The 13,244-nt window shown below is 42.1% G+C and overlaps 1 protein-coding gene across 1 annotated transcript in view; it reads left to right on the top strand.

Annotated features, from left to right (window-relative positions):
• Positions 1 to 11,667, top strand: part of MROH2B (maestro heat-like repeat family member 2B) — a 57,690-nt gene extending 46,023 nt beyond the window's left edge. Inside the window, exons 31-42 of the mRNA XM_008584307.1 lie at positions 717 to 874; positions 1,578 to 1,704; positions 2,175 to 2,362; positions 3,451 to 3,591; positions 4,146 to 4,260; positions 4,874 to 5,020; positions 5,276 to 5,458; positions 8,818 to 8,973; positions 9,298 to 9,429; positions 9,832 to 9,934; positions 10,990 to 11,055; positions 11,538 to 11,667. Of these exons, the coding sequence (XP_008582529.1) occupies positions 717 to 874; positions 1,578 to 1,704; positions 2,175 to 2,362; positions 3,451 to 3,591; positions 4,146 to 4,260; positions 4,874 to 5,020; positions 5,276 to 5,458; positions 8,818 to 8,973; positions 9,298 to 9,429; positions 9,832 to 9,934; positions 10,990 to 11,055; positions 11,538 to 11,644 (1,623 nt within the window). The 3' untranslated portion in view covers positions 11,645 to 11,667. The remainder of the gene's footprint in view (positions 1 to 716; positions 875 to 1,577; positions 1,705 to 2,174; positions 2,363 to 3,450; positions 3,592 to 4,145; positions 4,261 to 4,873; positions 5,021 to 5,275; positions 5,459 to 8,817; positions 8,974 to 9,297; positions 9,430 to 9,831; positions 9,935 to 10,989; positions 11,056 to 11,537) is intronic.
• The last annotated feature ends 1,577 nt before the right edge of the window (positions 11,668 to 13,244 follow it).

Below are 13,244 nucleotides of genomic sequence, written 5' to 3'. Positions count from 1 at the left end.
ACTGACACATCATTATCACCCAAAGTCCATAGCTTACATGGACTTTAGGGTTAGCTCTTTATGTTATATACATTCTACGGATTTTGATAAACATATAATGACATGTATCCACCATTACAATATCATACAGAATAGTTTCACTCCCCTAAAAATCCCGTGCTCGGCCTATTCTCATGTCTTCTAATTTTACATCTTTACCTGTGTTCTTTCTAACAAGAATGCCCTTCTCTACTATCTCGTAAAATTGCCTCATGAAATTGCTACATACCCTTTAAGACTTGAACCAAATGCCCTTCTGAAATGACTTGGCTGTTTCTGGATTCCCCTATCGGTCCCAGGCACCTCTGGTACACCATTTTCCATAATTTCCTTGAACACAGTGCTTTGTGCATATGACTGACATCCTTTATTAGATCACCCACTCCTGCAAAAGGATTACATCTTTTCATGTCTGGTAAATTACCCACAGTGGCTAGCACAGAACCTGTCATCATATACCCTTTCACTAAATGTGTGCTAAACTGAATTAAGAATAAACACCCAATTCACCAATAATCCTCCTGAGAGAGAGGCCATGTGTAGAATCAATTATTGTTTTTAACATTTTCTATCATTCATCAACCACCCACCCACAATATGCTGATGGTACCTGCCCTGAGCCATTCATGTAGAGGAGAAATGGCTACTTAATGTTTGATTTGGCTTTTCCTTTTTAGCTACTGGAGATGTTGGGGACAATTTACTATCATATGCCGGTCCTCAGACAAAAGGAGGAGAGTTTTCAGTTCATGCTAGAAGCCATCTCCCAGATAGCCAGCTTTCACATGGATGCAGTTGTTGTCAACCTTTTACAGAAGCCTCTGCCCTTCGACAGGTAGACTATAATTGAAATGGTCCCTTTTCCCAGGAAAAGCCACTCTGAAAAACATTGGGGAGGGATTTATTGTTTGAGAAAAAGAGAACAAACAAAGATTGAAAATATCTCACCTGAATAACAATTTAAAAATTGGTATTTGAATCACGAGTAATGTCGCTTCAAATTTTGTATCTATATACACACATCTATATAACAATATAACATTATTTGCAATATATATCCCCAGTGAATGACAACGAGATTTATTTTGGAAAACAAATACAGTATAGGAATAAGTAAATGTTAGAAAGTGAATATTTCTCCTCTTTCTACTTGCCTAGAATGTACCTATGTAAGAGGTTTCCATCTTGATGGACATTAACAAATCTCAGTAACCCAAGGCCCAAATGCTGGTTTGTTAAATAAAACATCTTTATTATCCCCAGGCATATCTATCCGCCCTTGAAATTGTGATTAGTTGTAACGTGATTGTAGAGTGAGTCAGATGGAAAAGCTCATAGTCCAAGGAGTTGTGCTTTGGCTGTCAATTTCCTGTAAAATGCTGGTTTGTTAAATAAAACATCTTTATTATCCCCAGGCATATCTATCCGCCCTTGAAATTGTGATTAGTCGTAACGTGATTGTGGAGTGAGTCAGATGGAAAAGCTCATAGTCCAAGGAGTTGTGCTTTGGCTGTCAATTTCCTGTTTTGCCTCCCTAGGGACACAAAGACATTGTGGAAGGCGCTGGCTGAAAACCTAACCTCTAGTGGTAAACTCATACAAGCCTTAATAGATAAACTGGAGACCGGGTTAGAAGATGACATCGCCGGGGCAGATGCAATTTCAGTGAGTTGGACGAGCCGTCACTAGCCTGGCACTTTGCTCTGCTCCATGACCTGTTCCCACCTGGAACTTGGTGCTATCGTGTCAATCACACTTCTTCCTTCTCGCTCCCTAGCTTGAACTCTACTCCAGCTTATATTGCCAATACGGCAGTAATTTTTTCTGTGGCTGATCATTTTTAGAAGCAAATTTCTTGTCAGCCTCAAAGATAATCTATGTATCTGTGTTCATTTTACATGACTGGTGCTCCCTGGCAGTTATGGTGTCCACATGGCAGTCCCAAGAGAGAAAAACACTCTGAGCTGAGAAGTTTCCAGACAAATAAATCCTCCTTTTCTATGTGTTTTTCCATAAGCATGGACAACTGGGGAAGCGATCATTGGGGGAGAGAACAAACTAGAAGATCAGTGCAGGGAGAAGATGGCCTTGGAGGAAAGGAGACTGCCTCACCACAAGGTCCTTTTTCCTCTCAGGTGTCCTGTGCTATGTATGAAGTGGTTGCAACGGGCATCTCTGTCACTGGCTTGTATCCAGACCTGTTCACTCTCCTCCTGAAGCTGATCAGCTGCACGCTGGGCCAGAAGATGCCCACCTCTGCCACAAGCCGCAGGCGGCGTGTGATACAGCAGGGAGAACAGCAGCTGATCACAGACCCCTGCAGGTAAATGGCAAAGCAGGGAGAGTCTTCCAAAAGTGTCCTGATCCCAGACTCCAGAAGAGGGGCTGTGAAGTCAGGGTCTATGCCTACTGGCACAACATCAAATTACCATGAAGAAACAAAGCCCTTCCATCCTTAAGCCATGACACCAGACCTTGTAATTCTTCCCTGAGCCAGTACCCAGTGCAGCTACCCAGAATAGTCTCATACAGAATAAGGGTCTATGCTTTCTTCCCTAGAGGGTCCACTTTATTTCCTTTGGTTTCTTTTGTTGAAACCTTTCTGGGAAAGCTGGAGTTATATGTTATGCAAGGCCACCAGGGGAAGACGAAAAATAAAAATAAATATCATATTTCAACAAATCTAAGACTTCACCATTTGAAATAAGCAAAATCGTTTTGTGTACTATTAAGAAAGAAGAAAAAGACTCCCAACTAAGCCATGAATAAATGCTTTCTTACACTTTAAAGTTTTATTTTATATTTATCAATCGATCTCTTTGAGAATTATTAGGTAGAGTTTCATCCTAAATCACATCACTCTGTTTCCCTGCCCTTTTGCGTAACTTTTCATTCCAATGTCAAACCATAGAGCAACCTTTTTAAAGACATTTTAAATAGCATTTACACTCAGCACATGTAGTTCCAATAAAATGACAACAGTATAAAGAGCTGTACCTAAATCTATGTGTGCATCTGTGAATGCACAGACAGCAGCAGCTATATCACAACTACTGTCTGGCCAACAACAATTGTAACATCCCACCCACTGCAAAATGCATCCTGATTGCAGAGATGCTATTTTAAAATCAGGGAAATATGATATTTTGCACTTTCCTTCCTTAGAGCTTCATTTTCTCATAGGGGGGTTGACAAGATTTTGTGGACTTATTTGCTAGCTCAAGTAACCTGAATGTCCCCTTTGGCCCTAAGACTACATTGTATGAGTCAATCTGCCTGTTTTTTCCTTGTACAACATCCATTAATCCAGGCATAAGGGAGTATTGTGGAGAACAGGAAGAGTGAAAGTGGGAATTCACAATTCCCTGTATAGAGTTGACTGACTTTTGTGATACTGACTGTCTCCTTCAGGCTCTCAACTACAACTCTGAAATGTTTGCAAGCCCAAGCCGTGAAAGAAGGTTTTGCAAAAGAATCTGATGAGGGGGACAACTTATGGACCCTACTCAGCAGTCCCAGTACCCATCACATAGGAGTATGTGCACTGGCCAGGTAATGTGCAGATATTCTAGAACCAGATACAAAGGAGAAAACCAAAAACAAAGAATAAAAATGCCATGCAGGCAACTTCACTGAGAGTAATTGACTCACCTGGGGTTTATAGTCAAAGGAGAACAGGCAGGGAAGAAAGAGCAAAGGATAAAGGAAGATATGGTAGGATCAGCCCCAAACTCACCACTCTCCTCAAAAAAAAAAAAGCAATTCATCAAGTGAATAGCTTTGGCAAATTACATTTAAACTGGACACGTGGTTAGGCTATTTTAAAGTTTAATCCTTGGTACTCTTTTATTGAGCATTCCTTTTTAGATGAATTATTTGCCTGCACCACTCTCCTCAAAAAAAAAAAAGCAATTCATCAAGTGAATAGCTTTGGCAAATTACATTTAAACTGGACACGTGGTTAGGCTATATTAAAGTTTAATCCTTGGTACTCTTTTATTGAGCATTCCTTTTTAGATGAATTATTTGCCTGATGAACAAATAGACTAAGGTTTCCTCCATTCTTTAGGGAAAAAAAGGTTCCTGTTAAAATCTGCCTTTTCTAGGAGCATGGCAGTGTGGCAGCACGGGGTCCTCCAGGACATCATGGAACAGCTGTTCCCATCTCTCACCTCCTCCTCCGAGAACTACCGCATCACCGGCACAGCTTTCTTCTCCGAGGCAAGGGAGAGCAGCGTCACTCATGCTCACCGTCCCCTTGGGGCACTTTTCTCAGGGTCTGGAGCTCAGGGAGAGCTGGAACAGGGAGGAGAGAACTTCAGGGGGAGATTTAGTACTGGGGGGGACCCGCTACTGCCAGACCTACAGTCTTTAAGCAGACACTGAAAGAGGAAGACTCCTCCTGCCCTCTGTTCTACAGAATTCAACCTCCCCGGGCAGAGAAGGGTGCAGAACATACCTCTGGAAGGGACAAAACGAACGGTAACCAACAAGAGCAGTAGTGCTGACCCTTCAAACTCTGGCATAAAGACTATCCCAGCCAATCCAGAGAAGGAACTTCATCAGTCGTTTCTGTTTTCCCTGCCCCGTTTTCCATTTAGACTAGACGCAGCCTCTCATCTAGGTATGCCAGTTCTCATCCCCACTAACCTTGACCTGTGCACTGCTCACCTCTAGAGGTTAGTTTCTGCCAAGTGGCTGATTCACCCCAGGGCTTCCTGCTCTGCTCTCCAAGCAGCGAGGCCCTGTCTTGAATTGTGGCTGTGATGCCCTTGGCACTCACCTGAAGGGAGGCCACTCCCTTAACTGAACAGGAGGGGTATGTTGATTTCAGCTCATGAAGGAGCCGACCCTCTGGAAGCACGGGAATCTGCGGGATGTGCTCATCTTGATGGATCAGAGTGCCTGGGACTCCAATGCCACCCTGAGGCAAATGGCCATCCGAGGGCTTGGGAACACAGCATCTGGAGCCCCTCACAAGGTGAAAGGTGCTCTCTGGTTAAATAGCTCATTTCAGTAGAATTTGAAATGGTTATTTACCTAGTGGTTTATTTACTATGCCTAGTGGTTGCATAGAAATTAAGTGAAGATCCAAATAAATTGCCGAAATGGTGGCTCTTGGGTTGAAGTATGCGTGACTCACACAGAATTTCAATCTCCTTGTGTGTGGACTCCTGCTCTGTTCCAGACACACATAAAACAATTTTTGAGATTAAGAGACCTTATTTCAAAATAGGTGAAGAAGCATAAGCAGATAATGTTAGAATCTATCATCAGAGGCCTGTACCACCTGGCTCGCACCGAAGTCGTCTGTGAAAGCTTGAAGGCTCTCAAAAAGGTCCTGGAGCTGCTCACAGACAGAGATGTGAGCTTCTACTTCAAAGAAATAGTGCTGCAAACAAGAACCTTCTTTGAAGACGTAAGTGAGCCTGTTCAGGAATCTCCCCTTCCCAGAAGAAATGAGTGAACAGAAAAAGGTTCAGGTAGTGCCTGTAGATGACAATGTTGGTGTCCCACCCGAATTCCTTGGCCAGAGGTCACCTGCAGACAATTCCCATACAGGCCCCTGGCTTCCTGTGTGTCTCTGCCTGAGGATGCCCTCTGGCCTGGGAATCAAGATTGGTTTAAGCAGGGTGGGCCAGAATTCTTCGGATAAGAAATGCCCTGGGAATGACCCTCAAACAATGAGAAAGGAGAGTTTATAGATAAATTCCCCAGCTTCCTCACCCCTCAGAAGGATTGAGCTCCACTTGCCTGCAGGGGTAACACACTCATTAGTACTCTCTTTCTTAGCTTTCCTCCCTTCCCTGTCTTATTCCCATTCCCCCCACATGCGTCCTGGGACCACCTCCCAAATAAATTACTTGCACGTAAATCCTCATCTCAAGATTTGTTTCCAAGGGAACACAAATTAAGACAGTACTCATGCTGGACTAGGGCCTGAATAAAGATGATGTTGATGTTGCTTCTTACACTGTCTTTTCCACTGCCAAGATTCAAAGACCCATCATCCACGAGTCAGTAAACTACATCCCACAAACCAAATCTGGCCCACAACCTGGTTTTGTAAATAAAGTTTTATTGGGACACAGTGACACTCATTGATTACATATTGTTTTTGGCTGCTCTCACACTCTTACCAGCAGAGTTGATTAGCAGTTGCACAGACCATATGACCACAAAGTTTAAATTGTTTACTGTCTGGCCTTTTATAGCAAAAGTTTGTCAACACTTTATCCAATCTATAGCCCTAATTTCAAAAAAAGAAATCAGTCAGCAATCCTAGGCAGAGGAAGGTCATTTTCCTTTCTACCTTCCAAGAAACGATATTTTAGCATTCATTTGGGGTTTATTTATTGCCATCAATGTAAAAATCTATTTTGCATCTAACTTAAATTTATTATTTTTTGATCTAAATCTGTTTCCTTATGTTCTGCTGTCAGAGGAGATGGAAAACTTGTAGTTGCTTCCTCCAGTGCATTCTTCCTAAACCATTGAGGCTTTACTAAATTTCCCATTTATCTTCTAGTCTGTAGACTAAAAAGTCTTTATTTCCTTCATTTTTCATCATACACCTAATCTGCTCATTAAATATTTTACAAGCCAATGACTGAGCTGGAGCTCTAAGTGAGATCCAAGAAGTATTGAATAGAATATAAAGGAAAATTACCTCTCAAATCCAACCCTTTTCTATTTATTTGCTTGATTTTTTTTTTCTTCTAATCTTGTTCTTTCTTCCTCACTCTTTGGCAGTTTATTAACCGTATGGACCTCTAGACAGACTTTAGTCTGAAGTATATGACCATAGTCAATAATTCTCCAGTTTTGTATTCTTGCAGTTTCCCTTGTTTATGTGCTAGCCTAAACCTGGCCTTTGGAAACAGCATTCTGCATGTTTTCAACTATTTTCTGCAATTTACCAGTATCACTTTTAATTCGTATCTTGTCCTCAGAAATACCTACTGGGCTCCCAATTTAGTATCTTTTGTAAAAATAGCAAAGATGTTTTTTATTTATTACACAGATCATTGATGACAGTCTTTAACAACAAAGGGCTGAATTCACCTCTACAGAACCCCACCTGTAAGGCTTCCTGGGTTGTTGTCAATCCAATAATAATAATTCCTTTGGATCTGAGCCTCCTATAAATCACAAGTCTACCTAACAGTTTTGTGGCCAAGATAATGTTTTCTCAGTGTTATTGCAGAAGAAAAAAGTCTAAAGTCTTGCTTATTTTTAAGTCAGAACTTTCTCATTCCTAATTGATATCAATTCTGTCATGTTTGCATGAAAGTAAAGTTTGATAAAACTTGAGTCTTAGAACCGATGTGGTATTTATTCTCCAGCAGTGCTGTCTTTCTCCAAGAATATTTACTCTATGATACTTTGCCTCTATATTTTTCTATAAGTTAAGTATACAATTCTGTAATCTCTAGGTTTTCTCTTTTTTTTCTTTTCAGTATTTAAGTGCTTTCTTGGAATTCTTGAAACATGGTGACCCTTCAATGAAATGGTAGGACAGAAAACACGGCTGCTGTTCTGTTTCAGTCCCTTCTTGCTACTGTTTCCTACCTTATCATCTTGAGCAATCGCTTTACCTTCTGTGTTTTCACATTTTCTCAATTGAAAATGAGGAGATTGGACTAGACGTTCTCTAATATCTCTCCCAGCACTCAAAACACTTTCACCGCTGCTTATTTCTGTTTTTTCATCATCCCAATTGGTTGATTCTTCCTAAACCTATCATTGGATATTGATTTGGAAAATTCAAAGTTGTTTTCTTGTTTGTTTTTTAACATAAAAGCCTTTCTACGTTTTTGTACTTTGTTTTTGGTTTGCTTTTCTTTTCTCGAAACAGATCTTTTAAAAATATATACAAATCTTATTTGTAATAAATGGAAAGAACATTTTTCTACCTTCGTTTCTATTATACAAGGTCACATCTCACGTATTCATTTAGCTTTTCTGGCTTTTCCCAAGCCATCTTTATTTTTCCGGAACGTCTATTTTAACTTCTTTTTTTTATGTTTATTGTTTATCTAAATAGCATTCTGCTACTCAGGACTACTTTTTCTTTTATCCCTCTGTGTTTATATGGGCATTTTAATCTAGTTTTCTAGGCTTGGGGAAAAAAAAAAACTTGGAGAAAATTTCTCTAACTTCATTGTCTTCTTTGTTAGAACTCTGAGCCGTATCTAACCCTTTGTTTCTTAAAATCACTGCCTACCATTCTAGACAAAAAGCAATGAAGTTCCATAATTTCACATACTCAAGCACAGGTCTAGGACCTTGTTTGTGTGACCTCTCTCTGAGCCCCAAGGTCCAAATTCTTGAGCTGCCTGCAATCCCTTTACAAAGTATTTGGCATCTTGGAGAAGAGTCCTAGGCCTTGGGCAATTTAGATTAGAGGCCCCAAAACTCTAGGCTCGTGATTAGCAAACAGGCTAATTTGTGCAAAATAAACAGCAAGCAGGAACCCTTCCTGGCCTTCTGCTGCCAGCACCCCTGTTTATCATTCCTGTGGTCGTACTTCCTTCCTAGCCACTCAAACACAGAAATCAAGTCTCCAGCTCTGTGGCATCACTTAAACCCTATACCCATGGTTTCTTAAGCTCATGTGATTAGGGAGAGAGCTTCCAGGAAAGCAAGAGAGTTCTTGGAACACAGAGGCACTGTGACAATAAAGCACCAGCGCCTCTGCTGAAGGGGGCCCCAGAGATGCTGGCGGGGAGTGACCTGTGAGAGGATATTCACTCACGACTGCATTTGTCACCACAGGAGCAGGATGATGTGAGACTGACTGCCATCTCCTTATTTGAGAATCTGGCATCCCTAACAGGAAGAAAGTGGAAGATTTTTTTTGCTGAAGAAATAAAAAAGAGCATGATTTCATTCCTTCTCCATCTCTGGGATCCCAATCCTAAGATTGGAGCTGTAAGTGGCCCACTTCCTAAGTGGTGTCTACCTGCTCCTCCTCCTCTCTCCATGGCTGAGAAGTGCCACTAAGCCTGGTCTAGCTGGACTAAAAGCCAGATCTGAAGTCACCCCTCAGAACCGAACCTGAAAATCACTTCGCCAACTCTGGATTCTTCTTTGCCGTCCCTTCCTGGGTTTGCTGTCCCACCCCTGAGCATGGGAAGGTGGCAGCCCTTCCCCGCACTGACTGTGCTGCTCCTTTCCCAGCACTACTCAGCATGTCCTGTCTCTAGAAGGGGGTCCCAGCATGATGCTCTGTGACGCAGAAACTCTGTTTTCTAGGCTTGCCGTGATGTCTTGATCGTCTGCACTCCTTTTCTGGGCCTCCAGGAACTCTATGGGGTATTAGACCATCTCCTTGATCAGGATCTACCAAGGGCCAGGGATTTCTATAGGCAATTTTGTGTAAAACTGGTGAGTGTGCAGTAGACACTGCCTCTAAAAAGGGTGGGACGAGAGTCTAGACACATCCCAGAAGGGCAAACCCAGCAAGGAATCTCTGGCCAGAGGCAGAACTCTCCTGGGAAGATAGCAGTGATTCTTCGTATCCTGCCATGTCACTCTCTGCACCTTTCCCATGTCCTGACAGGGATCTGTTCTCCTAGGTTTATGAAAGTCACATCTGTTGATTAGTCCCCAGTGCCTCACCAATTAAATTTAGGTCAAAATAGCCATAAGGCAACTTTTAATCCATTAATTTATTGCTGTGTGAGTGCTCACTGGCTTTTAGAGTCCCCTTCTGAGGACCTATGGGGTGCTGAATGCCATAAAGGGTCACTTTTCAGTTGGCCTCTTTGTAACACACATCTCTTGCAGGCAAGGAAAAATCAGGAAATCCTGTGGATCCTCCACACACACTCCTTCCCCTTCTTCACCAGCAGCTGGGAGATGATCAGGAGCGCTGCTGTCAAACTCACAGGTGAGCTCACGTCACGCTCCCTGCTCAGACACGTCTGCCCTTTTCCATCTAGTCATGCTGTGACTGGAAGCTACCCCAGTGTGAACACTGGTGTGACTTCTATGACCAAAAACCAAGAAAAAGGCCATGAAGGAATTCATTTTATGTCTTGCAACATCTTGTCTCAGAGGAATCTGTTTTCTTTTGCAAATGAAAACTGGTGACCTCTTAGGACCAACCAAGGCTCACTCTCCTCCCTACTGGGCCCTCCTTGTTTCTTTGGGTTCCAAGTCATCACTTCTTCTTTTCTCCAAGTCTTTGCTCCAAGCCTGCTACCCCTGCATAAATACTGCCTTTGTCTCATCCCTTAATATAAACCATACTCAACATTCTAAGTTCAGTTCAAGCTGAAAGATTTAGCAGCGGCCTGATACAAGTGGAAAGCACGTTGATATGGGGCCAGCAGACCTTGGTTCTGCTGTGTGATTCTAGACAATTTACTTAACTTCTTTGTGTTAACTCTCTGTCTGATCTATAAAATAAAAGAGGAAAATAAGCAAATCTCTGAAGTTCCTTCTCTTATGAAATTCTAAGTCTCATTCTGAAGCCTGTTCCAACTAATCCAGCCCACAGTGAACAGGCCCACTGGCTCAACAGGCCACCGTTAAGACCAACTTAAAACCTAAGAATTCCTTCCTGGATCATGCATATGATCTTCCCAACTACATTATAAACTTTTTGAAGACAGGGATCAAAAGTTTGAAACACTGACAACAACACCCCACCCCCTACCCCTCCTGAAGACCATTGTGTGAGCTTTCCCAAATACACTTTGGATGAGTGACCACTTCCAGGCATGGTGCTCAAGACCCAATAGAGGTCACACTTACATCATTCAATGGGGTGCAGGGGGGAGTCATATATGTATTTAGTCATATATATATATATATATATATATATACATATTTTTTCACTGACCTGACCATTTACCTTCTGACTGTGTGCAGAGTCTGACCTGATCCATCTATAATGAACCACCATAATGAAATCAGTAATTTTTTCCCTATTGACTTTAGATGCCATTGTTCTCAATTTGACCAGCCAATATGTGGAGTTATTAGACAGAGAACAATTGACCACAAGTGAGTATCTACGCAAATTTTTGCCCAGCGCATTGTTACATTCTTAGGGAAAGAGAAACTATAGCTGTCCAAATTCCATGTGAGCCCAGAAATGAAAAATCTTAGTACCCAGTTATTGTCTCTCATGCTCTCTAGACACTGAGATTTCTCCAGAGTATAAAACCACCTGCAGCTCCACCCCTTAGCAGTCATTGTTCCAACAGAATACAATTTTCCAGTTGTCTAAACCTACTAATCACAAGGTCAGGGTCTTCTCTTCCCTTATTTCAGTATTAAAATAGTTTTTCAACTTACAGCTCTAAATCCTACCTTTTAGGATCAAAATGTAAAATGTGCACATTAGGACCTGAAGCCCCACCCAGGGCTGACCCTCACTGGTGCGCCCTGCAGCGCTGCGTAGTTTGGACCTTGGCGTGGGTCGCCCTTCCTGCTGGGCTTTGACTCTCCTAATTCACTTAATTTTGCTATTCCTTCCATTTCAGGGCTCCAAGCACTTCGGCAAGACCCCTGCATCAGTGTTCAGAGAGCAGCCGAAGTTGCCTTGCAGACGCTCCTGAGAAGGTGTAAAGAGATAAGCATCCCTCTGTAAACCATCAAGAAATAAACTGCTAGGCCTTTTATATGACTGGCTCCTGTCATCCTATTAACACATAAACTTGCAGAATCTTGAGGAAAGAGATGGTGCCTAGGAAGGGGATTTTGAAATGGTGGTATATTCCTTACTCTCCAGAATATCCCTGGTGGCTTCCACTAGTAAAAAGCAAATCCCACAAATTCACCTCAGGGACAACCCGTGGTTTGAGTGGTGACAGCCACATGGCTTTGCACAGCTTAGCCCTCTGTCTTGAGAAGCTCGAGTCCCAGCAGATACCAAAAAGTGACAGAACGTGACACAATTCCACTGCCATGAATAAGGGGCCACTGTTACTTTCCACGCATGGCCCTTTCCTCTCATATCTTTATCAGCTCTGCCCACACTCTTCTCTTTCTAAAATATAGTCTTATAATAAACTTTAACCTGTCTATTCTCTCTCAGGGTGTAATTTATATATCAAGACTGTGCCAGCTACTTTTCTACAAAAGAGCCCTTCTGACATTCTATTAAATGCGATGGTTTTCTTTCCATTTTTATCCCAGAGCGTGTGTGAGTGCTCATGTACTCGCATATGTGCATGTATGTATGATGTGTGTGCTGACCTTCCTTGTAGTATCTGGATGATGTTGTTTAATCTTTCCAGGACTGGCTGGGTAGCTCACTTGGTTGGAGTGCACCCTTATATCACCAAGGTCATGGCTTCAGATCCCTGTACCAGCCAGCCTCCAAAAACAAAAAAGTACTCTTTTTCACAATGCATAAGAGAAAGGTCACATACATGAAATCATGTACATAAAAGAAGTTTCTCACACAGAACCTGGCACTCATTTAGCAATAATGCCATCTTAATCGCTTATTGGCAACCTTATTAATATATCCCTTCAGAATATCCCTGCAAATTTCTATCACTTATATTCTAATCTCTTCATCCTCAAACTCTTTTGGGAAACACCTTTTATCATCACAAAATCTAGAGACCAAAGGAATCTTTTGGGTCAGAGATTCTGGGCCGGGAATCTACTTATTCATTCATTTAGCAAATATTTATTGAGTACCTATTTTATAAGGCATTGTTATAGCCACTGTGACCCAACAGTGAGAAAAATACAGAAAAATTGTGTCCTCAGGAGTTTGTACTCTATGAAATCTGTGTATAAATTCCAGAGGATGGAGCCAGCACCCAAGTTGGCCCCCAGTGATTCAGGCCTCCTGGTGTTCATGCCCCTGTGCAGTCCTCTCCCACAGCGATCAGTACTGAGCTGTGCAGCCAATGCAACATTTCAGAAATGATGGATTGTGACTTCCAAGACAAGGTAATAAATGATATCGTGCTCTCTTGCATCACTCGCTCTGGGGGAATCAACTGACATGTTGTAAGGTCACTCAAGCAGCCCTATGGAGAGGTCTATGTGGCAAAGAACTGACACCTCCTGCAAAGAGCCAGTGCTAACTTGCAAGACAGGTAAGTGAGCCATCTTCAGAGTGGGCCATGTGCCCCAGTTAAAGTCTTCAGATGATTGACCCCCAGCTGACACCTCGATTGCAGTGTAGGCTTATGAGATAAAATACAGAATGTCCAGTTAAATTTGAATTT

Source organism: Galeopterus variegatus, unplaced genomic scaffold, assembly GCF_000696425.1.
Source record: "Galeopterus variegatus unplaced genomic scaffold, G_variegatus-3.0.2 Scaffold3213, whole genome shotgun sequence".
Lineage (NCBI taxonomy): Eukaryota > Metazoa > Chordata > Mammalia > Dermoptera > Cynocephalidae > Galeopterus > Galeopterus variegatus.
The sequence above is the reverse complement of the archived record's forward strand: the minus strand, read 5'-3'. Positions and strand labels throughout refer to the sequence as shown.